This window comes from Anoplopoma fimbria, chromosome 13 (assembly GCF_027596085.1).
Source record: "Anoplopoma fimbria isolate UVic2021 breed Golden Eagle Sablefish chromosome 13, Afim_UVic_2022, whole genome shotgun sequence".
Taxonomy (NCBI): Eukaryota; Metazoa; Chordata; class Actinopteri; order Perciformes; family Anoplopomatidae; genus Anoplopoma; species Anoplopoma fimbria.
The window spans coordinates 3,731,078-3,758,581 of NC_072461.1; the positions used below are offsets into that span (position 1 = coordinate 3,731,078).

The 27,504-nt window shown below is 44.8% G+C and overlaps 1 protein-coding gene across 1 annotated transcript in view; it reads left to right on the forward strand.

The window, feature by feature from the left end:
• Window positions 1-25,963, forward strand: part of fam222aa (family with sequence similarity 222 member Aa) — a 45,024-nt gene extending 19,061 nt beyond the window's left edge. Inside the window, exons 2-3 of the mRNA XM_054611121.1 lie at window positions 5,716-5,858; window positions 22,158-25,963. Of these exons, the coding sequence (XP_054467096.1) occupies window positions 5,762-5,858; window positions 22,158-23,620 (1,560 nt within the window). The 5' untranslated portion in view covers window positions 5,716-5,761 and the 3' untranslated portion in view covers window positions 23,621-25,963. The remainder of the gene's footprint in view (window positions 1-5,715; window positions 5,859-22,157) is intronic.
• Window positions 25,964-27,504: the final 1,541 nt, after the last annotated feature.

Below are 27,504 nucleotides of genomic sequence, written 5' to 3' on the forward strand. Positions count from 1 at the left end.
TATTGGACTGCCAGACATTCCTCACCCTTCATCCCATGGGTGAAGCTATTGAAGCTGACTGGAATATAGAAAGCTAACAGCTGAGTGTATTTGCCAAGATGCCCTTCATCTCCAGAGAAACCCCTTATAAATATGACTGCACAGCACACAACGTTGTATAAGCCCCAATAACAGGGATATGCTGCATCGTATATATATAAGAATCAGCTGCCAATATGTTATTCCAACGCTGTATATCATGGCAATAATGCCTAAACTGTAGGCTTTTACACACAATGGCCTTTTGTTGTGCAGGTTATTTATTGTGCTGGTGTGAGGTTGTGCAGAGCTGGTGGGTGAGTGCATCCAGGGGCTTGTATTGTTTGGGAATCAGTGGCTCTTGTTTGTGGAGCTGGGAGGGTTTGTTAACAATGGCTTTTTTATGTCCCAGAGTGCGTGCCTGTCGGCAAACGTCCCCTCAGAATTTTTGTTTATGTGTTTTGTTGTTGGTGTGTGGATCAGGGTCGGCGAACATAACCCGCTCATTGTGATGCACATCCAAGTGGACCAGTTTTATATCAGGCACATGTGAGCATTAGTGTGTGTGTGTGTGTTTTGAATATACAGTATGGGTGCAAATTATTTAGTGCGGATGTGTGGAAAGTACCGAGCTGAAGGGGTTTACTGCCAGTCCTTCCTAATGGACCCTTTCACTCTCCCTCCATTCATGTGACGGTATGGTGACGGAGAAGGGGGAGCCGGGGATTAAGGGGGTAGAGGCAGCGCCTTGTTAAAGAAAAAGAAAGGGTTTGAGTGTGTCGATTGGATTAACTTGTTTGGGCTTATTAAGAGGGGAGACACAGCAGCTTGTTAAAAGCATTGCATGGGGCGTCCCACAGTGAGACGGCAGGGTCACCATTCAATTAGGGTCGAAGCCCCGCCTCTGCTCATTGTGGAGGCTGTCTGCCAGGCTCCCAGGCCACGGCTGGTCTTCACTGGGAGGGGGAGCCTCACTGGAGACACTTTGAGTAAGACAGTCAAACCTCTATAGAAGCTTGGCAATTGGCTTTCTATAAAAATGTTTTTCATATAAATACCAAAATTAAACCTTTCCCGATACTATACTTTCAAAAATAATAGCATGGTTTTTAACACCTTTATCGCCAGACAAGCACACTGATATTGGACGATTTTGCAAACCTTAAATTACAACATAACACATTGCTGCATCCCTGCATGTATGTATGGTTTGGTAAATGTTTTGTAAAGATTGTCGTAAGGGTAAATAAGATACAGTACCAGTCAAAAGTTTGGACACACCTTCTCATTCAATGGTTTTTCTTTCTTTCTTTTATTTTATTTTTCTACATTGTAGATTAACATCGAAGACATCCAAACTATGAAGGAACACATATGGAATTATGTGGTAAACAAACAAATGCTCAACAAACCAGAATATGTTTTATATTTTAGATTCTTCAAAGTAGTTGAATGAGAAGTTGTGTCCAAACTTTTGACTGGTACTGTATGGTGACAGTATGGTTAGGGTTTGGAAAGTGAAGAAAAAGGTGGACATCAGTTGCAATGTTGTAACTTTCAGACTTGCTACATGCCCATCTACCACACCGTCCTCCACTTCTTAGCCTCCAACATTCCAAGATATAGGGAACGCTACTTGACATTGGACATAAATTCTGAGGTGCGAATATGTTTAATATGAACAATACCTAATTACATTTGACAACAGTTCACAAATGTTAAATGTTTCCTAAACACAAGCTGCTATACAAGAGCTTTGCACACAGGAATCTGATTAAATAATAAGCAAACAAGACTATGAATCTGACCAAACACTCAATGTCATCTGTTGGTAAACTGTTTTTCATACACATTTCAGCACCATACCTAAAATAATTGAGCTTTAATACCCAACTGAAGTCTCAGCTGCTTCATTCTTTCTTTCATATGAAACAAGTGTAGCGCAAAACACACACATACACGCCATCTATTCACCCATGACCACCCTGTTACACCCCACACTTGGCAGGATGCTTATCTGGGCAGACAGCTTTGGGCGCGGGGAGCCATCTCCTCTGATCTCCTCTGCAGTTTAAGAACCTTTTAACTTAGAAATAGCCTTCTGCCAAGCCCACCGCCTCTTGATTCCAGCTTATTCCCTCATCTCGGGGGACTGATCTTCCGCCCCCATTGCAAACCCTGCAGCAGCGTTGGCAGAACGGGAAAGAGCCGATAGACATCCTGGCTTATGAGATATCCCCACACTGGTGTAATAGGAGACTTGTGAGTGGATTTGATGAGTGAGTGAAGTGCAGGTGGTTTTCCAAGTGTGTGTGTGTGTGTGTGTGTGTGTGTGTGTGTGTGTGTGTGTGTGTGTGTGTGTGTGTGTGTGTGTGTGTGTGTGTGTGTGTGTGTGTGTGTGTGTGTGTGTGTGTGTGTGTGTGTGTGTGTGTGTGTGTGTGTGTGTGTGTGTGTGTGCTCACACCAGCACCATCACAGGGATCGACCTGGGCATGACGGGCTTTTTAGGGCAGCTGAATGATAGGTGATAGGGTTTTTTGGTTTTGAGATAATTTCCTGCCTCTGATAGACATCTGCTAAGTAGTACAATAACCTAATAGGAGGAGATTAGGGGAAAGGGGAACATGACAAACAAGCCAAAGACTTGCTCCTTCTGCCTCGCTCCTAAAGTCAATAATAGGAGAAAATTGGTTCTTGAAATTGAATTGAAAAAAAGTGGGTCTCTTTCAGCGAAGTATAATGCCTCAGAATACATTTGGTGAGCAGCAAATGGAGAAAAATGGAGGGTAGTTACTCAATTGTATTTCATTTCAGAGAGGGGAAAACTGTGGAGGTATCCCCCAGTTAAGACTAGCTTTTAGTCTCAATCCACACCATGTGTCCCTTTCCTCTCTCTCAACCACTATCTTTTAACAAATGGGCTGTGAGGAAGGGGTCGTTGTGAAATTAGTATCCTCACAGAGAGGACACAGAGAAAGGATTATGTGAATAGCCAGTAATGAGCTCAAAGTGCCAGTGTGTTTGGGCCAGGCCTGCCTGTGTGTGAGAGGAAATGGCACCGCAAGCGACCTTTTTTTGCTCAAGCACCTGGCGAGAAATAGAGTGGCCCCTCTCTTCCATCTGCAGCGTGTGTGTTTGTGTGTAAGCATGTGTGAGAGAGAGAGAGAGAGAGAGAGTGAACTGTGTAATTAACAAGAGTATAGAGATTTAAATGACTTACATTTATCAGGGATTTTCTTTGTGAACACCATTTTCATAACACCAGGTTTGTGCTGAAAGTGATGTTTTGTGCTGCTTCTGACACGTTTGAAATATACATATTTTTGACTTAGAGTGAGGTCAACTTAAATTACTTGTGAGTGATGTTTTATTTAAAAATCTTTTTTAACAGTGAAAGACTGAATTCTTTGCAGGGGTGTTGCTTTTTTTCTGTAACACCTGCTTCTAATCTTTAAACTATTCAGACCAGGAAAGTAATTCAACCTTAATTATAGGCAGTAAATTGTGTTGTGGTTGTCTATCATGCTTCCTTCCTCCATTTCTCAATCCACACTTTAGCACTTTACACACCATCTGTGTAAGGAGGGCTATTAAAGTTTCTGCAAATACACCTCTTAATGAAAATCTGTCAGTTCTGATTTAAATTATTATTTTAATGGAACCATCTACATTTTATAAGTAAACACATTCAGGGGGTTCAGAATGTGAAGAAGACATTTTTTGTTGTTCAGGGTCAGATGCTTTAACATGGTCTGAAAAGAAGGCCATCCTGAATGGATGTGAATTATTTTATTCTGTTAAACTCATTCTGTAAAACTGCACATAAATATATGTAATTGTAAACAAATTTTAGTTGTGGTTTTGTCTAAAGGTTAGTTTCATTAAATGCTTCTATTAGTGTTTAAAATTGGGTGGTTTTTCAGTGGTGACTGTATTTTGCTTTATTCCTGTAATGAGAAAGAACAGGAGCTGGTGCTTTATGAACTGCCATTAATTTATCTCGTAATCATTATAATTGCTTTCTTTAAATGATAATCTATAAAACTAAGTAATGGACTGATGGCAGGTGGCTAAATGTTCATTTAGTGATTCACTGAGAAAATAAATAACAGGGGACAAGCCTGTGACAGGCGCATGAGAAATCATTTTTCAATAATCTGCCACGCATCACGGCAGGAGACGCTGGCGCTGACAGCACAGATGAAATATTTGCCTCTGTTCTTTGTTTTAATATGAGAGGAGACCAGCCCAGATGGAAACGATAGTGTTTCATATCGAGGCATTTTGGACATGAGGCTCAAACACATGCAGAGCTAAGATTAAGGCCACAATGCTTTATACAGAGGCAGCCATGCTTTTAAGTCGAGACTGGGCTTCTGCAGAGTTATAGTCAGTACAGTAAGCACTCATTGTTTCCTGGAAAACCAAACAATATCCGCTAAGTGAACTATAGAAGAGTGAATCTTGATCCTTATCATATCAAAACACTATCTGGACCTAAATGGTTTGCTTTAGCTGTTCTCATCCGGCACATAATCCAAGTAGAAGACTTAGTTATCAGTCATCATTGTGTTGTGACACTGGTATGTTGCTGATGAATGAGGTCTACTATGCTACTCGATTGTTGAGGTTTCTAAGAGAGAGTCAGCAGTAGGTTTTTATCTATCTATGTGTATATATATATATATATATATATATATATATATATATATAGCTGTGTGTGTGTGTGTGTGTGTGTGTGTGTGTGTGTGTGTGTGTGTGTGTGTGTATATATATATATATATGTGTGTGTGTATATATATATACACACACACACATCAGGGCTGCTATGGGCTTTTTGAGAGGAAACTAGCAGCAACTGCCTCCCTGTTCCAGAGTGAAGGTGGCTGTGGGGAAAAGGGGGAGTATAGAGCTGGAGATTTATGGCCTAGAGGGAGATTGATTAGTGCCGTCACTAGCCCTGATGTACGGTTGGCAGTCTCTCCCCCAACCCATCCCAACCCATCACATTACACACACACACACACACACACACACACACACACACACACACACACACACACACACACACACACACACACACACACACACACACACACACACACACACAGAGACACTGACACACATGCAGCCATACAGTTCAATACACAGCTACACATACATCCAGACACCGTTCAGTCCCCAGGCCTTTCCCTGACAGTCCCCCAGAGCTGTTGCATGTTAAGTTGCAGCAGACAGACTGCTGTTTTTTCAGCATTACCATTTTTTGGCTGTCTATAGATAACGCCATCAATCACCATGCAAGCACTGCCCTGGAAGGAATGTGCCTGAGTGTTTCTGCTTTCTGAGTGTGCCTTTGTGTTTGTTTTTTGAGGATGGTTTCATAGACGGGAGATGCGGTTGAATGGTTGTGTGGATGTGCTGTTTGAAGCTGCAGAGTGACTGGCCTAGACTGTGCTCTGAACCCGTGTCAACCGTGCTGCCCCAGTGCAGGTGTGTGTTTATCATTCAGCACACAAAGCTGAGAGGCAGGCAGCTGTAGGCTTGCTTTCCTCATCAAATCTTGGGTGAGAATCCTAGCCCATCTAGCCCAGAGCCAGCTGCTGGTGGCTTACCGAACACGACCATGGAGCACTGACCTCGAATAATCCTGCTCAACACCCTCAACGTTCTTCTCTTTCTCTTTTTCTGCTCCAGGTTGGCCGCATAACTCCCCCGGCTGTAGTACTGTGCCCACCTCGCCATGCTGGCCTGTCTGCAGAGGAGGCAAAACCCTCCACCCCAGCACCCGGTGTGTGCCAGCAAGACCCTGGAGCCTCTGCAAGCCCTTGGACGGAAATGTGAGTTAACAAAGCGACTGGGAGCAACGGAGGTCAGGAGATCAGCTCGCCCAGAGCTAAGCAATGAGAGACGCTTGTGTTCTTCATTTGTAGTTAATCTATCCGTGATGGTGAATGATGGAAACGTGTTGTTAACCCCGACTGTGAATAAGTATAGGAAAATAGACTTTCCGGTTTCTGTTGTTTGTCACTGTGTTCCTTCGCTACTCTGAGGAATTCTAAACAGTTTCATTCGCTCTGCACTTAGACCTTGGATTGCCATGTTGTTTGGCTACTCATTGTGAGGGGGGCTGTTTAGCTGTGCTGATTGTGCAGTCGTGGCAACAGGGCTGAACAGACAGTGTTTAACGTGCCTCACTGGCCCTGGGTGACCCTGAGGGTCTGTAAACATTTACAGTGTCTGGCCCTGGCTGTTCCGGCCGCCTGTAAAGCATGACAGCTGCTCTGTTTGCTCCCCGAGCACCACCCTCTGTCCACTCACAAAATGGTGTAAAGGGACGGAGATGAGCCAGGGCTGAAAACTGTTACAGAGCTGGCAAAACTAGTTCCAACCAGTATGGGATTAGAGAGGTCTGCGGTAGTCAGGCATCTGGAAGGTGAATTTCCCTAATTTTGTTGAAGCTTTTGGATAAGCTTTTTACAGCGAGTCTGTTTTCTGATGAAGAGAAGAAATGTCTTTTCTCCCTATTGAATGCTCCCAGAGTCTTTAGTGGCCTTTGTTTACATGGCAGGCCTACGAGCTACCTCAAGCCGATTAAACAGACTGGCGGCTGGAGAGCAGGGGAGCACTAACCTACCAGTTTTTACCTCAGCTTAGAGAGGCTTAGTGAGAGTTGCAGGTTCTTTGCTTCCCCCCCATCAGTGGGACATTGTATCAGGCCTATAACCAGCCCAGTAAAAGGCAAATAAATAAAGCACTGCCTTCTTCTTTCTCTGCTTCTCACTGGCCAATTAGCTACTTCTCAGCTCAACATAACACTCCACTCACCTCCGACAGAGGAGAGCCGCAAACAACAAGGTGACTAGGTGCTACCTCTGTCAGATCTTGAGTTGTTTTTTGCTGGTCTGCACGGATGTCTCATATGGAGCTGTAAAGGTGTGTGTGAAACAGAGAGGGGACAAGAGACAAAAACAGAGCTCCAAGTGCATTTGGAAGGGGCAGCTCTTCAGCCGAGTGGGGTTCAACCGGCCTCACTAATGAAGTTTCAGAGAGGACAAAGAGAAAACTGCGCAAAATAGAATTAGAGAAGGTAAAGACGAGGAAAGGAAGGGAGGGAAATGGAGGGAGTCCTCAACAGTCGTCTTAATCGATTCCCTCCTTCCAATTTCGCAGGATTAGCCCACTTCCTCTCAGAGTCCTCTATTGAGGAGCAGCCAGTGGGAGTCAGGACTCAAATCAATAGAGAAAAAGCACAATCTCCAGTCTACCCGTTGCACTCCCTCTTACTGACCCTCTCTGTCTGACTCTCCCTCTCTTTCTCCACCTGTTTAACCCTTTGATTGAATGACTACCACAGCGACTGACTTGAGGTTCATAATGAGGATGTTTGAACATAATAGCCTCCTTTCTGTCCTTGGAGGGGGAAGAGGGGAGCAAGTGTTGAATTTCCACCACTGTGCAGTCCGAGGCCTCAATAAGGCAATTGTTCATCCGGGCCCAGAAGGGGTGCAGAAAGGCAGACAGTGGGTCTGGCTGCACAAGTGGGCACTCTCAGGTCACCATGCTGAGCAGGTCCCCATGATTGATTGTTCGTGGCCCAGTTTGTGCCAACCTGGAATGGGGGTTGTGAGTAAGGTGACCTGGGTTCTCAACAGGAGGCTGAATACCAGAATACACCCCTCAAAGAGACAGAGCGAGTGAGAGCACAGGAGGGGGATTACCTGGCAGCGAGGTGGAGGTGAGCTGTGTCAGTAGTGTGCGTGTGTGGGCATATAGTGTGAGGACTGGGGTGGCAGAGTAGTTGGGATGAGAGGGCGAGGAGGGTTTTAGCAAAAGCCCCTGCATGCAGATGCAGAGTGGCTGCACAGATCATTGATGCGACTCCCATTAAAAATCCCTCATACCCTCAATAAAAAAGGACTTAACTGGCTCTACCATCAGCTGGAAGCGTTCAGATCGGCTCGCCAGACAATCAATTTCCCCCAAGCGCACAGAGCTTAGCGGGAGAAACAGGAGGCGGAGAGCGGGATGTTTCCATTATCACAGCCCGCTCTGTGTCTGGACTCGGGGGGTTTGGTGAGGTACTGTAGAGCAGGGAGGGCAGGGGAGAGAAAGGAGGGAGTGGAAGAGGGAGATGGGGAAGGACAGACAAGTGGGGGAGAGAGAGAAGCAGAATGCGAGACAGAGAAGCTGGCTTTTCAAAAAGCCATTGACCGCCTGCCCTTAAAAATATCATATTGGATTAGCCTCACAGAGGCGGCCTTTTGATATTTTTTTCTTTGGCCGTAGAATTAAAAGGAGTGCAGATCATTACTTGAATTATAAATCATAGGCACTTGCTTTCACTGCGCCCAAATTCCACGCATATGTGGCTGCACTCTCCAGCGCCAGCCCCTGTCATTTTTAATTAAATCCCCCCTTATGGGTGACATTTGTAGCTTGCCCCCTCCTCCGTCCTCCCCTCCACATCTCTCTACCACTGCCCTAGATGGAGACATGAAAGGCAGAGACGTCAGCGGAGCCAGGGCCTCTCATCGTGTTGTGCCCCAGAGAGAGGGCACCCATCCAGACAGATGAGAGAGAAAGGCCCAACAAGGGGGAGAGGGGTGAATGGATGCCACTGACCCTGGCCATCCTCGGCCAGCGGCGACCTCCCTCGCTACCCATCCCTCTCCTTGATCGTGGTCCTCCACTGTGGGTCTGAAGGTCCAGAGAGTAGCCTTGCTCCAAGAGGGTAGAGGGAGGTGCCCCGGTCCAGTGATGAGTAACACTGAGATGGCTGGACAGGAGGCCCATCTGCCCCCACCCACTACCCTGCCTCCTCCCACACAGCAATTACTCTGCCACATGTCAGCTAAAGAAAAACAGGGGCAGAATCCCTCAATTGACTATGCCCTTCTATTTTTCAAAATGGGATATTGTCAGATTTTAGAAGATTTTAATTTGTTTATTCATTACTTGGTTGGTGCATTAGAGCCATGAACGCCATTTTATTAGAATGCCATGGTCACTTTGGTTGTGCATGTCCGTGTTCTTTATCCTAGCCCGCTGCAGGTCCTGCCTCCGTTAACCACGAAGCGAGTTGCCCCTCCCATTATCACCCTGTGATTGAATCAGACTTTGGGCTAAACCTGGGTGTTCCCTTGTGTCTCTAACCCCAGCAGGGCCTGGCTGAAACACACACACACACACACACACACACACACACACACACACACACACACACACACACACACACACACACACACACACACACACACACACACACACCAAAAAAATAATTTTGGTTGCTTTCAATTACTTATTTAACTCTAATTGAGACAAAAACTCTTCATGTTGTGATAAATGCAACAAACTGCCTGCCTCAAATCAACTGGTGTGAAGTCCAGAATTTGTCTCCTTGTAACAGAGACATACACACATGCACACACATATGAGCACACCAGCAGCCGTAAACCACTGTGACACCACCCAAGAGGCCTGCACTGCCAATCAGCCTGGTGTAGATGAGAAGTTCCCAGAAGGCCTGATATCCCGGGTTCATGCGATGTCAGGCCACGTTCAGCCCTCTTCCCACTTGATCGACAGAGACAACCTGGCCATGTCACACACAGCCCCGGGACATTATATGGGGGCTCACCTGGGGATTGTAGTCTTCCTAATAGCCCTGTGCCTCTGGAGTCAGAGCTGCCGGAGCCATTAGTTTGCTTTGCTTTTAGCAGCTTCTCTTCCTAAGCCACACTACCGGTGAGAGAGAATATGTTGAGGTAATGACCTCCAGCCATCTCTCGCCCACTGTTGTCTGAGGCGGTGCAAGACATAACAGGGGAATTAGCTGACCATATCAAATTACAGCATGATTTTCCAACGGTTGTTAGGTGGGGAAAAAAACAACGCATTTTTAGTTGAATATTTAAATGTGGTCACGAGCAGCAGCAGAAATAACAACCTTTCCCCTGATTGCCTCAGTGCCCTGGAGGTGGAGGGCATAAAGTGGAACTGGGGGAAAAGAAATGGAGATGGAGCAAGGGAAAGAGAATCTGCATGCACTTGACCTTTTCCCACTGATTGAACTACCTCCTTTCTAACTCCCATTTGGAATTCCACAGAGTGCCCACAGAGACTGCCATTATTCCACAGTCTGCAGCAGGGAAGCAGAGGTCATGAGGTATTTTTCATAGTGAAAGGTGATTGGCAGCTATCCATGGCGTGCATCCTCCTGGGTGCCTGCTTATGCAATCTCATTTTGGGGATCACTGGGTTTGCATAGCCACATGAAATATGTAATTCACACCTCGATCACATTGCTATATTGCAGAATTCAGAGTGTTAATCTAGTTTCACTTTATTTCATAGGTACAGCCCTGTGATATTGGCTGTACTAGTCTTACCTTGCATACTACTGGCTCTTCTGTCATGTAGGCGTCTCAGCGCTGGCACACAGAAGATCATTTCCGGCTGGCGGCGTCCCACGGAGCCATGCCTTCCCTCTGCCCTCTGCCTTCTGCTGTGAACACGGGGGGCGAAGCAATCTTATTGCCATGGGAGGTGAGCTTGAGGAAGAGGGGCTCTGCTTTAGTTTTTAGTCACAGCGGGACTTGGGTTGAATAACAGGTTCCTGGTTCCAAAGCCTCCGAGCTGGCATTTGGGCGTCCCAGGTGCAAGGCATGGACACCCTCTGTCTTCGCCTGCCAGAGAGTGGGGACAGGTTGGGGGATGTGAGCGAGGGTACAGACAGTGTCCGCAGTGCCTTGCTGTCCCACAGGAAATGACACACAGCCTGTGCCATCTCAGCGCTGAGCTCAGCCCACCACAGACTGACAATGAGAGGCGTTCAGGAGGTGTTGCATGCTCCTGGCACGCTCTTAGTTTTTTTTGAGTGGTGTCTTCATAACAAAACTCTAAATAGAAAGTGAGAGTTTTGGGGCCAACATTTGGACCTACAATGTGTTTAAGTAGGAAGAAAGCCTTCATTAGCTTTGTAGCTAGATTTCGTACCTTAATCTATTTCTGGCCTGTCACTCCATCCAAATCATGAAAAAATTACAGCCCATTTAAAAGAATGAATACATATTTGTATTATATCTATCTGCTAAACAAACATAATGTTGTTTTATAAGTATACAAAAAAACCACAAGAGTACATTTAGCAACATTTACTACTTTGGTCACACTGGGTTACACCCTCACTCACAGCTTATTGTTACATAAATGACATCTATAGCTGTATCTGTTATTTTTTAATGCAGTCAATTGTCTGACACATTCTAACCTCTCGACCATGATTGAACTTCACAGAAGGTGACTATTGATCAGTATGTTGTTGCTAGGGGTCTCTTTAAGCCATTAAGAAGTGTTCAGAGCCAACAGCAGTGGCGTTTGGTGTTTTTGTCCAAAACTCATGAATTTTTATTCCATCCCTGGCTGTGGTTATTTGAATCCACTCTAATAGTTAAGAGGATTTTGTGAAGAAAGCATGGGAATGTAAACCGACCACAGTTGAAAGCATCGCTCCTGTGAGACATTTTACTACAGTTTCTGTGCTTTGCTCCTCGAGCTTATTCTCATGACGGCCATCTTCTCATGCATCGGTTGCATCGTCCTTTTAGGTTTCAGAAATACTGAATCACATTTGATTGGTTATAAGTACAGAGGTAGGGCGTGTTTTTTTACTGACCTCTGGCTGCCAGGTCTAGCTGAATCATTTTTACTGGACCTCTTGGCCTTTGAACAGATTTTTAACAACCACTTTTCACTAACCCTAATCCTGGAGGAACCCAGGCCTCTATCTGTCAGCTCCATCATGTAGCAGCAAGTGTCTAATTTGTAAAGTTGGTTTTATGCTTTCTGATGTTGCGAAGCACTGAAAATGTTATCGACCTACCAGGTAACATGAAAGCTAATGTATAACTTAATGAAGTAATGAAAGCTCCGTCTTTATGTTCCACAGTCCAATAGATGAATTTAATTAAAGTGTATTAATTAAGAAACATTGCAGATGTTGGCTTTAGGCAATACTTAAAATAATACCTACCGACTTATGTATCTCCTCTCCTCTCCTCTCCTCTCTCCCCTCTCCTCTCCTCTCCTCTCCTCTCCTCTCCTCTCCTCTCCTCTCGTTGGCATGTGTACTGCAGCCGAGTGCCTTGTTGTCTGTGCAGTGTTAAATATTAATTGGGAATCAGTGAAGGACTTGTCTCCTAAATGATAGAACAGAAGGGCCCAGGCTTGCCTCAGGCAGCCTGCAGGCGCCTTTCTTCTTCCATTTACCTGCAGGCCTGTGCACCAGCACTTCCTCCAGTCTGACAGGCCGGCCCAGGCGCCTCCAGCCTCCAGCCTCTCCTCATCTCTCCCTCTCGCTCCCACTCTCTCCCTTTTTTCTTCCTTCTCTGCTCTCTGCACTGGTTCCTTTTCTTATCTCTTTATGCGCTTACAATCTCTACCTCTGGGGTCCGGTACTCCAAACCTGTGTGTGTGTGTTTGTGTTGTTGCTGCGTCCATTTGAGTTTGTGCATGACTGTGAATGCTGCCCGCTCTTGGCTGTACATGTAGCCCTTTGAGAAAATAGTGTCACAGCGTGGCATATTCTCTTAAAAACAGGACAGGGAGGGCTCGACATAAATCTTTCAGGTCAGGATTTTTCTATGTTGTATTTCTTTCTTGGCTCTGTGTCCCGTGTTGCTATCTGCCTCATCACTGAATGTTTTAATCTTCGTTTCTTTTCTCCTGATGTTTACCCATAACTGGCCCCACATTTTGTCTTTCTTTCTTCTATGAGCCGGCCTTTGTTCCTCGATATCAGCCTTGTCATCTGGAGAGGTATACCGAGACAAAACAACTGGCACTGACTGCTTCTTGGTGCACTGGCTACTAGCTCTAACTTGTGGATGACCCTTGTGGACTGAGTTAATTAAGATGCAGAGATTTGTTTTGAAAATCAAACCAGTCTAACCTGTTAATGTACTTTTGACTGTATATGTTTGCACTGGACCACAGCTTTCCACAAGGTTCAGTGAGGGTGCATTGTGAAGTGGCAGGGCTGAATGTAAAATGGAAAAACCTCAGAAGTGGGAGAGGGCAGCAGAGAGGCAGGGATATAACTAGAGGAGAGGAGGGGGGGTGGGGTTGACTATGATGCCATAGGAATGAGTTCACAGGCCCATGAGCACAGACCTAATCGCACATGACAATATCGGCTGGTGTGCCAGTCGCAACGCATAACCACCCCGCTGCTTGTGCTGACTCGGGGTATTTGCTGATAAGCCCTGCTTTCTAGACCATGCTGTATGCACAATGAGGGTGGCCCAGGCAGGCCTGAGGGCTGGCTCATCACAGGCAGCCCACAAACCGGGGCTAGGTCCCCCCAACTATACAGAACCATGCACTCCACTAAGCCCTTTGGCCAGACTTGATTATTAAACAGAAAGCAGTTTTGTGATGAATATAGGTATTTTGTTATCCATTTATAATCTTTACGTTTGCCCTTCCAGGATTATAAATTATTGCAAATGGAAAGAACCTGGTGAAACTCGGGCCTTAAATCAGTGCCAGTTTGTGAGGGGCTTTGTTCACAGTGTGAAATATTCAGGGTTGATACTTTTTTTTACTGTCATGGGAACAAACATGGAGTCTTCTCTTATTGTTGGTCCGTTTTGTTGTGTAGTGTGAGCTAAACATGCTGCCCCAGTTTCTGTGTTTGTTTGGTGGACGGGTGTCCCACAAAGAGGCTGCTGGCCTGCATTCCTTTGTGGCTTAAAGAGGACATAAACTACCCAATTGTGTTGTTTTTACTGGAGGGTCAGCTCGATCATCAGTAATTAACACGTGCAGTAATCTGCTCTGAATTAAAGGGGTGTTTTATGTTAAATTCTCTTTGAATATGACTTTTTGTGTTAAACATAACATAAAAGGGCAAGAATGTAAGATGTCTGCCTTAACATATTTTCCTTTTTGTCTTTTCAAATGCTATCTTGACAAAGGTTAGTGCTGATAATGTTTTTAATTCCATAGACAGGCAGTAGGCCTCCTCTGGTGATGCCAGTGGTGTTAATGGGGCAGGAATGCAGGACGAGTGCTTTCCCACGCTGTTAGTTTTCTTCTGCTAGGCGTGTTTGAGACGAGGCTCTGTGCCGGCTAGGCTCCGCTAATGCAGCCAGAGTGCAGACAAATGGAAAGTGACACTTGTGTGTGTAGAATGGTATTTGTGGTGACGCTTTGACTACAGATAATAAAGTGTTCGCCCTGAGGTGATTTCGCCCGGCAAGCACCCCAGATGAAACTCACTTACTCAGAGAGGGAGGATGAAGAGACAGAGAGGAGGATGAAGAGACAGAGAGGGGGATGAAGGGACAGAGAGGAAGAAAAGAGACAGAAGAGACAGAGAGGGAGACAGAAGAGACAGAGAGGGAGACAGAAGAGACAGAGAGGGAGACAGAAGAGACAGAGAGGGAGACAGAAGAGACAGAGAGAGGGATGAAGAGACAGAGAGGGAGACAGAAGAGACAGAGAGAGGGATGAAGAGACAGAGAGGGAAACAGAAGAGACAGAAAGGGAGAAGGGAATGAAGAGACGTAGAGGGAGACTGAAGAGACATCGACCTGGTTTGAATTGTGTTTCACATTTTTTCACCTGTTCTTTTAAACTGAAAATAAAGGGTGTATGGAGCTTTTTTCAGATTAATGGTTATCAATATTAAAGAGAAAGGATGTCTGTCCAACTGCAGGGTAAAATATGTGTGTGTGTGTGTGTGTGTGTGTGTGTGTGTGTGTGTGTGTGTGTGTGTGTGTGTGTGTGTGTGTGTGTGTGTGTGTGTGTGTGTGTGTGTGTGTGTGTGTGTGTGTGTGTGTGTGTGTCAGTCCATGTGTACAGAAGAGTCCTTCAGGATCAATCAATTCTCAGTAATTTCCCCTACAGCTCATAAAAGCCAGGTCTGTCTGGAAGGAGCATGAGGTTGCCACATCAAACCAGCTAATTAATTTTCATGGCTGATTCAGGAACATCTGGCTTTAGAGATAAATTCTGACAGGAAAATGTAAACATGGCAGTGTCTTGGTGGTGTAATAATTCACATTTCTTGGGAGAAAACCTTTATAATAGGAACCTAATTAGCTGTTTTGATCGAACCCATTGTTCACTGTCACATATTACATATATAAGAAACTGGAAAAAAAACGGATCTTGTTTTTCCTCTGCTCTTTCCTCGTGTTATCTTTACCTTATCTCTGTCTCAGTGTACTGTATTAACAGCACACGTGGACCGCCTCACTGCAGGCTAACTAAATGACCTCATGCTGCAGTCTGTGTGAGGAGGAAGCCCAAATTAGGCTCTCAATTGGGTATTTCTTCCATCTGCTTGTGCAGGAAATAGATAAATTAAATCTGAGATTAGATTGGTTTTAATGAAATGAAAGATTAGATTTGGGAGTTTTGTCCAAGTTTTTTTAATCTTTTAATGATTAAATCCATTTTTGACATCTTGCCACGTCTGCGTGCCTGTGAAGGATCAGTGTGCAGATTGCTTTAACATAATCATTATCCTCTTTGCTATTTGTGAAACATGTTGGCAGGTTAAAGCCCAATATGTGATTGCAGCATGACGCCCTCTGTTGAAAAATGTTGTCCAACTACTGATTCTATTTTACATAGTGATTCATTTGATTGAAGTATTTGTCTTTTATTTAGGGTCTGACATTTGATTGTAATACAACGCTATGTGACTGAATCATTTTTTTTTTACTGTTGATTTGCGGAGCAACCATCTACGATTCTGTGGTCAGGGTTGGTGGGGATCGACTGTATATCTAAGTCGGAAATGCGTCTTGAGGCCGCATGTCAATTTACTGGGAACTCTGAAATTCCAACTTTCCAGTTCAAATGGAATGCAGCATTACAATCTTTAAGTCAACCTCTTTTAAAAATAAATGTGTAGAATTTAGAGAAGACAGAGAGGAGTTTGGTGAAGATTGCATTTTCGTTTCCACTGTCTTACAGCGTGCGTTTCTTTGATGATTATGATGACACAAGCAGCCGTGAATTCAGACAGCTCTATCCTCTGAGAAATCATTGCAGTTTGATTTTTATCTTTGCAATTATAGATAGCAAAGGCCTGACAAATAATTGCCTTGATTTTCTTCTCGCTGTGTTGTTGCAAAGAAAATCAACCTTGAGATGAACAGAGGGAGATGAGTGTTCCTAAAAATGGCTTTTCTGATATCAAGCAAGCAGCAGGGTTCCCTTTCCCCTCACGTGCACTTGAATTGATTAGTACTCCAGCTGAGGGCATATTCAACATGTCTGCCCCCTGCAAGGCTGCTGTACCCTGTTGATCACTGGCTCAGACATGTGCTTCCTCTGCTCCCTCGCTCCTCAGGAAGCTCCTGTGGGGCGCTGAGGCTTTGATTGACTGGCGGCCGAGTCCACAGGACGCCTCTATTATTATCATCTCTACCTCAGCAGAGGGGGGCTATGTCCAGGGGGTCTGGCCGACAACCCCTGCTTTGTGTGCCCGATAGTCAATTAGAGGCAGCGCACTGCCGGAGACGAGTGGGATGCAGGGTTAATTGCAGAGGACCAAACAGCTGGCTCTATCAGGGCCCATTGTGTTTGCAGCAGTTGTCACGGCAATTGAGGCCTGGCTGTAATCGCTGACTAATCAGCCCTGTGCCAGATGACACCTCCATTAGCACAAGGCAGGTATTGTTCAGGACGCAAAGCTGTCTCTGGCTTCCCCTTGCCTGCCCTTCCTTTAACAGCAGGCTAAAGGAGGTGGGGAGAAGACCCTGATCCTATCTGCTAAGAGCTAAACAATAGCCACAGGTCAGGGGTTCCTCCATGGAGCAATACTGTTTAATCTGCCCTGCCCAGGCTGCAACACATTTGACAGGTCAGACATTTCCCAAGCTGAGGGATTGAAGATTGTTTGAGCCATGAATTAATAATTTGAATAACTTAATTACTATGAGGTTAAGGGCAAAGTGTCCATTAGTGGTGGAATGTGTTACAAGACTAATAAATAGGGACAATCTGCTGGCCCAGTGGTCTAAAAAGTGCACCACATATTTTAGGAATCCCCAAATTGAATGCTGTGAGGATCCTTGTTAGCAAGCAATCCCCCCCTGAAAAAAGTACTGTGGAAAAAAAGAGACCCATCTTGCAAAGCTGCATGTAGGTTGAATAGACAAATGATCAATACAGCAGCTAATGTCCCCTCTTGGCTCACACACATTTAACCAGGACTGGCCCTCTCTGGGGGAAATGGCTCCAAGTGAACATGGTTGATGTTGGACTGAAGCTGACCCCATGTTTTCTTTCATCTCTGCTCCTGTTGTTTGCCCTAACCTCATCACAGGCAGCTCTGTTTGTTTGACCAAAGTTAATGTGTACTATGCACTCGTTCTTCTGTGAAAACTTAATTGCATTTCAACCAAACGGTCCTCTCCCTCCATTTAAACAAGCACTTTTTCCCCCGCTGCTCACCAATGTACATGGTCAGAGGGGAACAAAACATGCGGTAAGTAGGGATACGGGCTCGCAGGAGTGAGTGAGGAAATGGCGAGGGCTGTTTGATGTGTTGGAGCGTTTTCTCCACTAATAAGAAGAAAATTCTCCGACCTGCTCCTAATCTTAGAACACTTGGAACACTAATAAATGGGAGCAAGGGCATTTCAGGCAGTTCTCCCTGACTTTTCCCTCTGCTTATTCATTTAAACCTCTAATTAAAATGCAAAGCGTTCTCATGGTCCTCTGGATTTGGTGCTGCACTCTCGCACAGCCCCTGACTCCCTATCTCTCCACCACCGCCACCACCCTCCTCTTTCCACATCACCTAACTCCCTGCTCTCATATTCTCTCTGTCTGCCTCTGCTTCTTGTGATCAACACAATTTGACCTCTCACTTGGAAGAAGTGCACAGAATTTAATGGATTTTTTACAGTCTAATCTAACCAGTTCCCTCTTTATTGCTGTTTTGTACCCAGTGGACCTCATCTTTACCAGCCCTCCACCACTCCCCCACCCTCACACCAAGAAAATTAGTTCATCAGAATTCAAAATGTACTGCTGGCTAATTAAAGGAGTGTTAATTGAGTGTTCAGAATTGGGTACCCCTTTCACCAAACGCACAGAGACACACACACACATGCACACTTGCGTGCATACACACAAGCACACATGCAATCACAGTAACAGTACTTGGTACACCAAGGACGGTGCGCTTGGGGAGTTTCATGCCAATCAAAAATGGAGAGAAAGGAGAGTGCCCATCCTCCAAGTGAAATGGGATTTCTAGATCATATCATGGCCTACTGCAGCTCAGTCCGGCTCTGTGCTGCCATGTTATCCTATCCCAGCCTTGCTATCTCTCTCTGACCGCTGGAGAGTGTAACACTGCACAGATAGCCTCTCTCGCTACGTGCATCGTGCTAATGAGGGGTGGCATTTAGAGATGTGCTGCTCTGACACATGGGCATTGTGTGCCAGGCACTGGGTGATTAAGGACGAAGGTCAGCCCATTAATTGCTTCCCTGCCATCTCCGCTCCCTGGCGCGTGATCTCTCAGAACTAATGCATGTGTTTGCCTGAGCTTTTATCTCATCTCCAATCCAGTTCAATCATATGCGTGGTTTGTTTATATTCCTTTCATGTGAAACTTTTTTTCTTGCTTATTGTTAAAGCAGTGCTAGCCCAGGTTTCCTCGTTCATTTACTATAAGCTGTTTCATGTGCTTGTGAGTGCACATAGCCTCCTGCTCACAGGAAGGGAAAAACCATATTTTTCCATCCCCAGGGAAATAATTAATCCTTACAAGGCTGTCGCATGTCGAAATGAAGCGAGTGTGAAGCATTTAGCCCAGGAGGCATTGCAGGCTGTCGCCCGCACAGGCACCTGTTGTTGTCCCTGCCCTACATTTCATGAGTGAGAGCTGAGCAGAGGATAACAACATGCTCCACTGATGGCAAATGAGACACACAACTGCACATGCAGGCTTGTGTGTGTATGTTTTTTGCCTTTCTTTTCTGTTATCATGCATAGTGTTTGCATGCACGGCCACGCTGGAAAGAATGTGCACAGGTGCAGGAAACCCCCTACCTTATGAGGGGTTGGGGGGGGTCACACAAAGGAGGCAGTGCTGGCTGCCTCAGAGGATGTTTATCAGCCAGCACCATCTGTATGCCGCTGCTCATAGCTATGATCTACTGCAGCCTTAACCAATAAGTCACAAAGTGCCAGCCTAAAAAGAGACTCTCTCCTTTAACCTCCATGTCCTCACTTATAGACTTACTGCTCTGAAGGAGAGAGATGTGGAGACCCTGCACATCAAACACACAGAGTTTGTATGAGAGTGAAATTACATCCCAGTTTGTGGCCATACTTACTGTAATCAACTTTGCTATAAAATTTATACCATGGAACTTTTCATTGAGGAAGCTGGAATCAGAAGCATCCAGATGCTCATTTGCCTCCTCCTCCTTTTCTTCCTTTATGCCTGTGGGTTCTAATAACCGGAAGCCTTTGTGGAGCTGAGATGGGTTTTGTAGGCCTGAAAGGCCTCTAATCCCTGTGGCCTGTGAAGTGTGAAACCCTTTGATGCCAGGTTGGTGTGCCAAAGGCTCTGCCTATTGACAAACAAGGGCCAAGCTGGGAAAAGACGGAGGGAAAGGGCTTTCTCGTCTCCCTCAGAAGAAATGCAGGCTTGGGCATGGAAAATATGGACTCAGTCAGTGAGAAGGAATAGAATTAGCCACCCTTTAATGAATTTCCTGGCTGTTTTTATAGTTTTTTTTCCTCATGTGGCAGTAATTAGGTGGAATGATGGGCATATTGCAGCTGGGGGCTTGCATGGACGGCAGGGCACACGCCCTTGATATGCCTGAAAGCCAAGTATCTTTCCTCATTTAGACCATGTGATGATCAAAGATGGGTTTTTTTGCTCTCATGTAAAGAAGATCAGAAAAAATACTGCCATTCCATTTGCATGTGGACCAGCAATGTGCTTTGAAATGAGCATGTTTTTATCTTCTGAGCAAATGAAATAAGTCTTCTGTCAGTTTTCCACTGCAAGTCAGAACATCAAAGCAAATGGCACTGTCGTCACCAGGGAAGCAGCGCTTTGCCTCAGTAAGGTTGGTTCGATTTTAGATAGGCTGGACTGGCACCCTATGCCTTGCCCATTAGGATGGCATCAGGTTCCTCACTCTGATTAAAACCAAGTAATTAAATCCAAGCTATTTTTTATTTTTTTTTAATTTAAAAAAACATTTAATTTCTAACTTGGAGTTGAGTGTTTCTGATTTAGAAAGGATGCTGTCTACAGGATGAACCAAACTGACTGGAATAGGTCTTGCACTTAATTTGGCTTGGGATATTCACAGTCTCTTCCCTCTGCTGTTAAATTCCCAATTTATTTCTTTTATGATATGGATCTTGTAGATTTAATCATTTTCACAGTTGGAGACCCAAAGGGTTGTTGAAATGAACTCCCCATGCTATCTGGAATGGGAGCAAAGAAATGAGTATTGTGACTACTTGGCTGTGGAGTCTCTTCAAAATGATTTTGCAATCGGAGAGGAAATGAAGTGAGTCCTAGTCACAGCCTGCACCCTGCAGACTCCTTAGGTCGCCAGGACATTTGCTGATGGCACGGTTATGGCAGTTAATTTTTTTGCGTTTTGTTAGCTTTTGCATGAAAATGTCATTTTTGAAGGGGTTGCAATCATTTGTGGCAGCTGATATATTGCTTGTAAATTGAGTTATTTTTCCCATCCCCCACCCTTTTTGTTACACTGAGCTAAGTAGCCATGAAATTGCCTGAATAATGTCGTTTAAATCCAATCTCGCCGCGGCCTCTCACCTCCATGCCCAGCCCCCAAACAATGACACATGGTGGGGTTTTTAGAAATTGCCATTTTCCTGTTTGCCACCTCAATTCACAATGGCCAAGCCTTGGCTCATTGAGCGAGGGCCATTGCTAGTCACACTCGCTGCGTTTTCTGCTGAATTGAATTTTGGGTTTGGATTGGTTTCATATGCCAAAGAGTACACAGCATTTACATGGGCGTTTATAGCAACGTCTCTGCTGCTGTCTTTTGTCTGTTCTGTCATGTAATATTTTGTAAATGTAAAATAAATGCATGTAATAATCTATATAACATCAACAGAAAAGCAATATTTTGCTACTGGTGTTCATCAATGAAATATGTCAGAGTCACACAAGTGCAAACTGTTGGCATGTGGTCTTATATTTGATTCATTCAATCTCAACAATGACGTGTTTCTGTCTTTTTAAATGCTTTCTAAAAGGAGTGTGCTCATCTTCAAACAGATTTTCAGTTTTATCCTTGACCAAGTTTGCAAATAGCAGCACTGTAGCAATCTTGACTTGGTTCCAGTCTGATGTAGTTCACCTTAACCAGGCTACTAATTCCCCATGGAGGTCTAATTGGTTTTTGTGAGGGCCTCTCCACTCCTGGATTGAATAAATGTGGAAATGCTGTGGCCAAGGGTAAGACCCAGTAAGTGATACCACTTATAAATCTCAAATGTGCCATTGCAATTAAACAAGCTTTTATCCCCTCCCCTTCATCCCTGCTTGCCTGGTATCCAAGGCTAACCCAATTCAATGCTAAAGAGAGTCTGAATTAATTTCACAATGCACTGATTTAACAGCGCCTAAGGTAGCAGGCTTTGACAGAATGAGTTTTTAAAAAGATCCATTTGCCTAGGGAAGAACTTCCACAGGAGGGTGTGAAAATGAGATGGAAAGAAAGCTCAAATGAATGAGGGATGGAGCATAAATGAGTTTTAGCCCTGATTTACTATTTGCAAACTCTGTTTGGGTTGTTCTGCAGTTTGCCCGCTGTGTGCATCTGGTTTTATTTACCTGCTTTTGTTGAACACTCACAGATATAGTCACTGTAATGCTGCCAGGTTTTACTGTTGCAGCAGAGTAGTGGTTATTGCAATTGATTGATCGATCTGACTTTGTGGCTGCCTTTGCTGTTGGCTCCTTCGATATTTCTGGTAATGAAACTCCTGGTCTGCTGTTCTGTTCTGCAACACATGCATCCATCTAGTTTTCTTTTGTTATTTTTTTATCTTGATCATTCATTTCACTCATACCTTTTTCTCTGTTTGTCTTGCAGGTGAGCTCGTGGTGCCGCCACATTCCCCACGCTACCCCAGTGCGGCAGAACTTGATGCCTTCGCTCAGAAGACGGCCAGCAACCCTTTGTCCATCAAGATCTTCCCCACTAACATCAGGGTTCCCCAGCACAAGCACCTTAATCGGACTGTGAATGGATATGACACCACCGGGTCACGCTATGTTCCCTATCCACATATCCACACAGGGGGCTACCAGGGCCTGCTGGCCATCTTCAAGTCCTGCTCATTGCCATCCTCATCAACAGCCACCTTTGGCCCTTCGAAAGGTGTTCTCAAGAACTCGGAAGGCAGACGGACTAAGCTCTCTCCAGCCCACATAGCTGTTGCTCCATACCCGCCCCCCAGTAGTAGCACTTTAGCCAGTGGCCACGGCCAAATGGTATACCACACTGGGCCCTCAAAGCCCCCTGAGGGGCCCGTACTATCTGTTCCCCCAAATGTCACTGTAGCTGGCTCAGTGATTCCTGTAACTGGGGGACGAGGCCTGGCCCTGCCTGCACAGTCCAACCTCCCCTCCATCCAGAGCATCATCTACCAGATCAACCAGCATTGCCAGGCCCAGGCTCTGCAGCAGGTGTGCCAAGGGGCTGCCACTGCACCGTCAAATTCAAGCCCCTCCAAGCAGGGCACAACTGTCATGGGGGTCTCTTCTAGCTCCTCAGGTGGAGGGTACGTGGTAGGAATGGGTCCCCAGGCTAATATGGTGTACACAGGGCCCGGGCTGCCGCCTCAAAATGCAGAGGCTTTGAAGGCTGGAGTGTACGCAGATGGTATGGACTACATTCTTTGGCAGAAGCAGCAACAGCAACAGCAACAGCAGCAGCAGCAGCATCAACAGGCTGTGCTCCGCATGTACAGCGGAGGTAGCGGAGGAGGGGGCGCCATCAGCAAGTCCCCCGAAACTTGTGTTCCAGGGGGACTTATGGCGGCACAAGTGTCCTCCTCTTCATCTAGACCTTACCACCTGACGGCGAGTGCCAGCGGAGGAGGCGGGATGGACAAAGTCAGCTCTTCCCCTTTGAACTGTATGGGTATGCATGGAAATTTCTCAGTGGGTCAATATTTTGCTCCGCCGTGGAACAGTGTGCTGGTGACACCTGACAGTGACTGCTACAACCCCCAGGAGCTTTTGGCCACCTCCACAGGAGGACCGGTCACGGGGCACAGAGAGATGGGCTACCCCCACCACCATCACCACTACCACCATCATCATCACCCTGCTGTAGACAGCGGGGGAGGTTTGTGCTGCAGCCTGCCCAGCAAGAGCATGTGCAACACATCGGTGCTGAGCAGCAGCTTGCAGTCTCTGGAGTACCTGATCAACGACATCCACCCACCCTGCATCAAGGAGCAGATGCTTGGCAAAGGCTACGAGACTGTGTCTGTGCCACGTCTGTTAGACCACCAGCATGCACACATCCGCCTCCCTGTTTACAGATAGAGGGGGAAGAAGAGGAGGAAGAGAATCAAGAGTTGTGAATTTGTGAAGAAAATCAAAATTAAAGAACAGAGATGTTTTTTTCTAGGTACAGATTTTTGAAATTGGCACTGCTTTAACTAGTGTGGGAGCTTAGAGAAGAGCAGTTGTTGTGCTGTGTGACCCTCGGTTTGGTGGTTTCAAGGCAGGCTGTGGGAATCCCAAATATGAAAGGTGGTGGTGACTGCCAACGGGAGAGAAAAAGGGATTTCAAGATTCTCCGGATGTTCCATTGTGTGTGTTTTGCCAATAGGAATTTTGGATTGATTTATTTTTTCTTCAGTTTTTTTGTTGTTTTACTCGCCTGAACTTTTTGATGCGAATCATAGCTTGACATGAAGTGCACACGGCACTTGTATCCCCCTTCCAAATACTAAGGCTGAAGCTACTGTGTAGGTTGTCACTGAAAGGGTCTTAAAAGGGCCAAAGCTTAGGGCTGCATTCAAAATCCAAAACAGTGTAACAGTACATTTATAAAGACACAAATAGACAAAGGCATACATACACACAATGTACTGCTATGTGAGGAGACTAAAATTATACTCGGGGTGTGTATGTACAAGGATCATAGGGTTGAATTAAAAGAATAGTACAATATTAGTTATTATTGCTGTTATGATTGATACATAAATTGCACTGCTTGAATCTTGTTAACTTTGAAGTTTAGAATTGGGTAGTTTGGATATGATATATTTAAGAAACTTGAAAAACTTGAACCTATTTTTTGTTTTATATATTTGTAGTTATATTTTATGCATTGGCTGCTATGGGAAAAGTGTCTCAAATGCTTTTTTGATTTTCATTTTTTCATTTTTTTTCTTTTTTTGATTTGATAAATCCTCCTCAAGCTAATGTGCAGTTTCTTATGTCCTGGTGTGAGGCATAGTCGCTGCTTTGGTTCTGTAAGAACCTGGTCAGAGAGCTCTTTTCCCTAACCAACACTGGAATCTACAATAAATCTTGAAATACTTATTTAAAAAAGAAAATGTTGCAAAAAAAAGACCATGATAAAGAAATGTTACAATGAAGAATGTGATTGGGAGGTTATTTACATAACCTTAAGTGTATGTTTATGCGTGTATGTGGCTGAGTGCATGCGCGTGTGTGCATTATTTTTTTTTGTTTTTCAAAATCCTCAGACTTTTTTTTTTTTCAATTGTGTCACTATAAGATTTCCACCACCAAGACTGAAAAACTGAATCCCCAGTCCCATAAACATCATATCTGAGTAATGTACAGGAGATATTTTGCAAATCTCGCTCCCTTTTATCAGAGGCTTTAGATATTCTCTGGAGCACAGATCAAGATCCCACATGACTCCATCTAGCTGTAGTAACAGGGCTACATCCCCTACTCCCCTACTGTTTATCATGATGACAGAAAGAGGTGGGAACAAATCAAAGTTCTATTTTGGGGGTACTAGTCCACCCCTGATCCTGCAAACAAATACAAAATGGAAACAATCATGCCCTTTCCTCTGGCATCAGATGAAATGAGACAAGGCTCACTGCTTTCCCTTGTCCGTTTCAGCCCCTGGTTGGGATACATTTAGCCCGGGCCAGTCTTAACTGATGATTCAGAGCAGTGAAATATTTATTATGACTGTGAGATTCCCTTGAATGTACTGCACTTAAATTACTGCAATGTTTTATTGCCTTGTGAGACTTGAGTGAAAGAGAAAAATTGGATCAGTGCAGCAGTCCTCTGGTCTTAAATTAGCATTTCTTTTGTCCGTCAAATTTCATTGGTAAATTGAATTTAGTAACTGGAGAGAGGGAGTCGGAGCTTTGTTGTGGGGAAATACTGGCATCAGTCAAGATTTATAAAGTGCAATTATTATGACTGTATTAACATTTTTCTCTGAGCTTACACCAAAAAATGTAAACTACAGTTGTCAATACATTCCCAATGTACCACATCCCTAATCCCTATCCCTTTATGTTTTGAGGTGTAAAATAAATTTCTTTAAGAATATATTCAGAAGCCACATCTTGGCTTTGAAGTCTGTCATTATTATTTTTTTTATGTATGTCCTCTAAAAGTCAGTGGGAAATTTGGCCCTTGTTTCAGCGGCAGCTCTGTGAGATCCAGAGCATGATGTGTGATGTTGATCCTTTACTGTACTGTAGCGATAAACTACTGATATTGAGAAAACATACATTATTTTTTAAATGTTAATACTTTGGCCACCCAAAGATAAAGGACAGACAGAATTGTTGTAAAAATAAAGGATTTACACAAAATATTGAAGACAAAGCAGAAATTGATGTTCCTTTGATCATTTGCATACCATAAATAGACCTGTTTTCCCTGAAGTTAACCCTTGCTTAATCTTAAATATGAGCCTTAAATTTTGAGCTAATGGTGTTTGTAGACACGCAACTGTCTTTGAATACCAAGCCCCTTGGCTTAAATTTGCACAGTAAGCCTCCTTAACATTCCAGTGAAAATTTTTCATGTTGTTTCAACAGCTTAATACCCCAGCCACACTGTGATTCCAGCATATTTTCTGTCTTGTAGAAATATTTTGACAGATTTACAGATTCATCCCGTCCCTAAATCCCCACCGTTTGGCTTTTGCAACCAAGCATTAAACCCTGTCACATGATGTTGACGTGAAGAGGAGACACTTGAGGCAGTGGAGTTTCTGGTGTCTGGCCTTTCCCACCAGTGGAGGTCTGAGGCACCAGGCCCCTCTGCTAATGGGAATATTGGGTGACGCCTGGCTGCTGGACACTGCCAGTGGAGAGTATTCATTCACTCAAAGGGTTGAAATCAAACCCTTTTTAAATAGCAAGGAGTTTCCAATAGGTACTGCGAGGAATATGGCCACTGTGAGCCACGTTCAACTGAATAAAACGGAGAAAAGGTGACACAAAATAAAGCATTTTTTAAATCTTTTAGTATAAATTAGTCAGTCAATTCACGTTTTATAAGATAGGAGGTGGTATTTAGATACTTTACCATCTTGCTTTGTCGATACATTTTCTACTGTACAGGCTCCAAACTGTCTGTCCCCCTGGTCCTTCACACACATTAATGAGCTCCTATTGATGGGATGCATCTTAGCGCTGAAAGTCTGGTCCATTCCACGATTCCCGATTTGGACAATGGACGCTTAGCCCATGTTAGGATAATAGAATTAAATTTCAAATAGATTTGTGCCTGAGCTGATCCATGCACGGCTCACTCAGCTGCAGAGGCAGAGTGGCATATGGCATGTCATTATCTAAGCCCACCCTCCCCCTGTCCGGGGCCAGCAGGGTTCAGCAGTGCTTAAACAAACTGAAGGTTAGGACTGGCTGGCTGGCGTTGAAGGCGAGGACAGTGGGGTTTAAAAAAAAAAGAGGGGGTGGGGTTGGGGTTGGGGGTTCCTAAATCACAGCCTCCACAGCGTCTCAGAGGGCCTCAGCACCGCACCATGGCGCCTGGGCTCAGAGGCCTGCTTTAAAAAGCTGGGCTGTGTTTGATCGAGGGGATTTGTTTTCTGTTGGATTATACATGGTTGCTCCCTGCCTGGCTGAGGGGCCCGGTGCAATGTGACAGATCTCAGCAGAAGAAAGAAAGAGGGCGAGAGATACAGGGAGGGATTTGGGGTCAGAGGAGCCTCGAAGCATCAGTAATCAGGATAATTGCCATGTTCCTGGTGCTGGTTTCAGCCTCCCCTCTTTGGCTCTGCGGCCTCATATTCAGATTCAAGCTCTGAGGAAATCACATTCTTCATTGAAAGTTTTTTATTGTGCCTCAATTTACTAAATTCTTGTAAGTGAAATCTTCACTTAGAATTACATTTATAATGCTTGGAAATATATTCTAAGTAATATTGCAGAGGAAAGGATAGATTACAC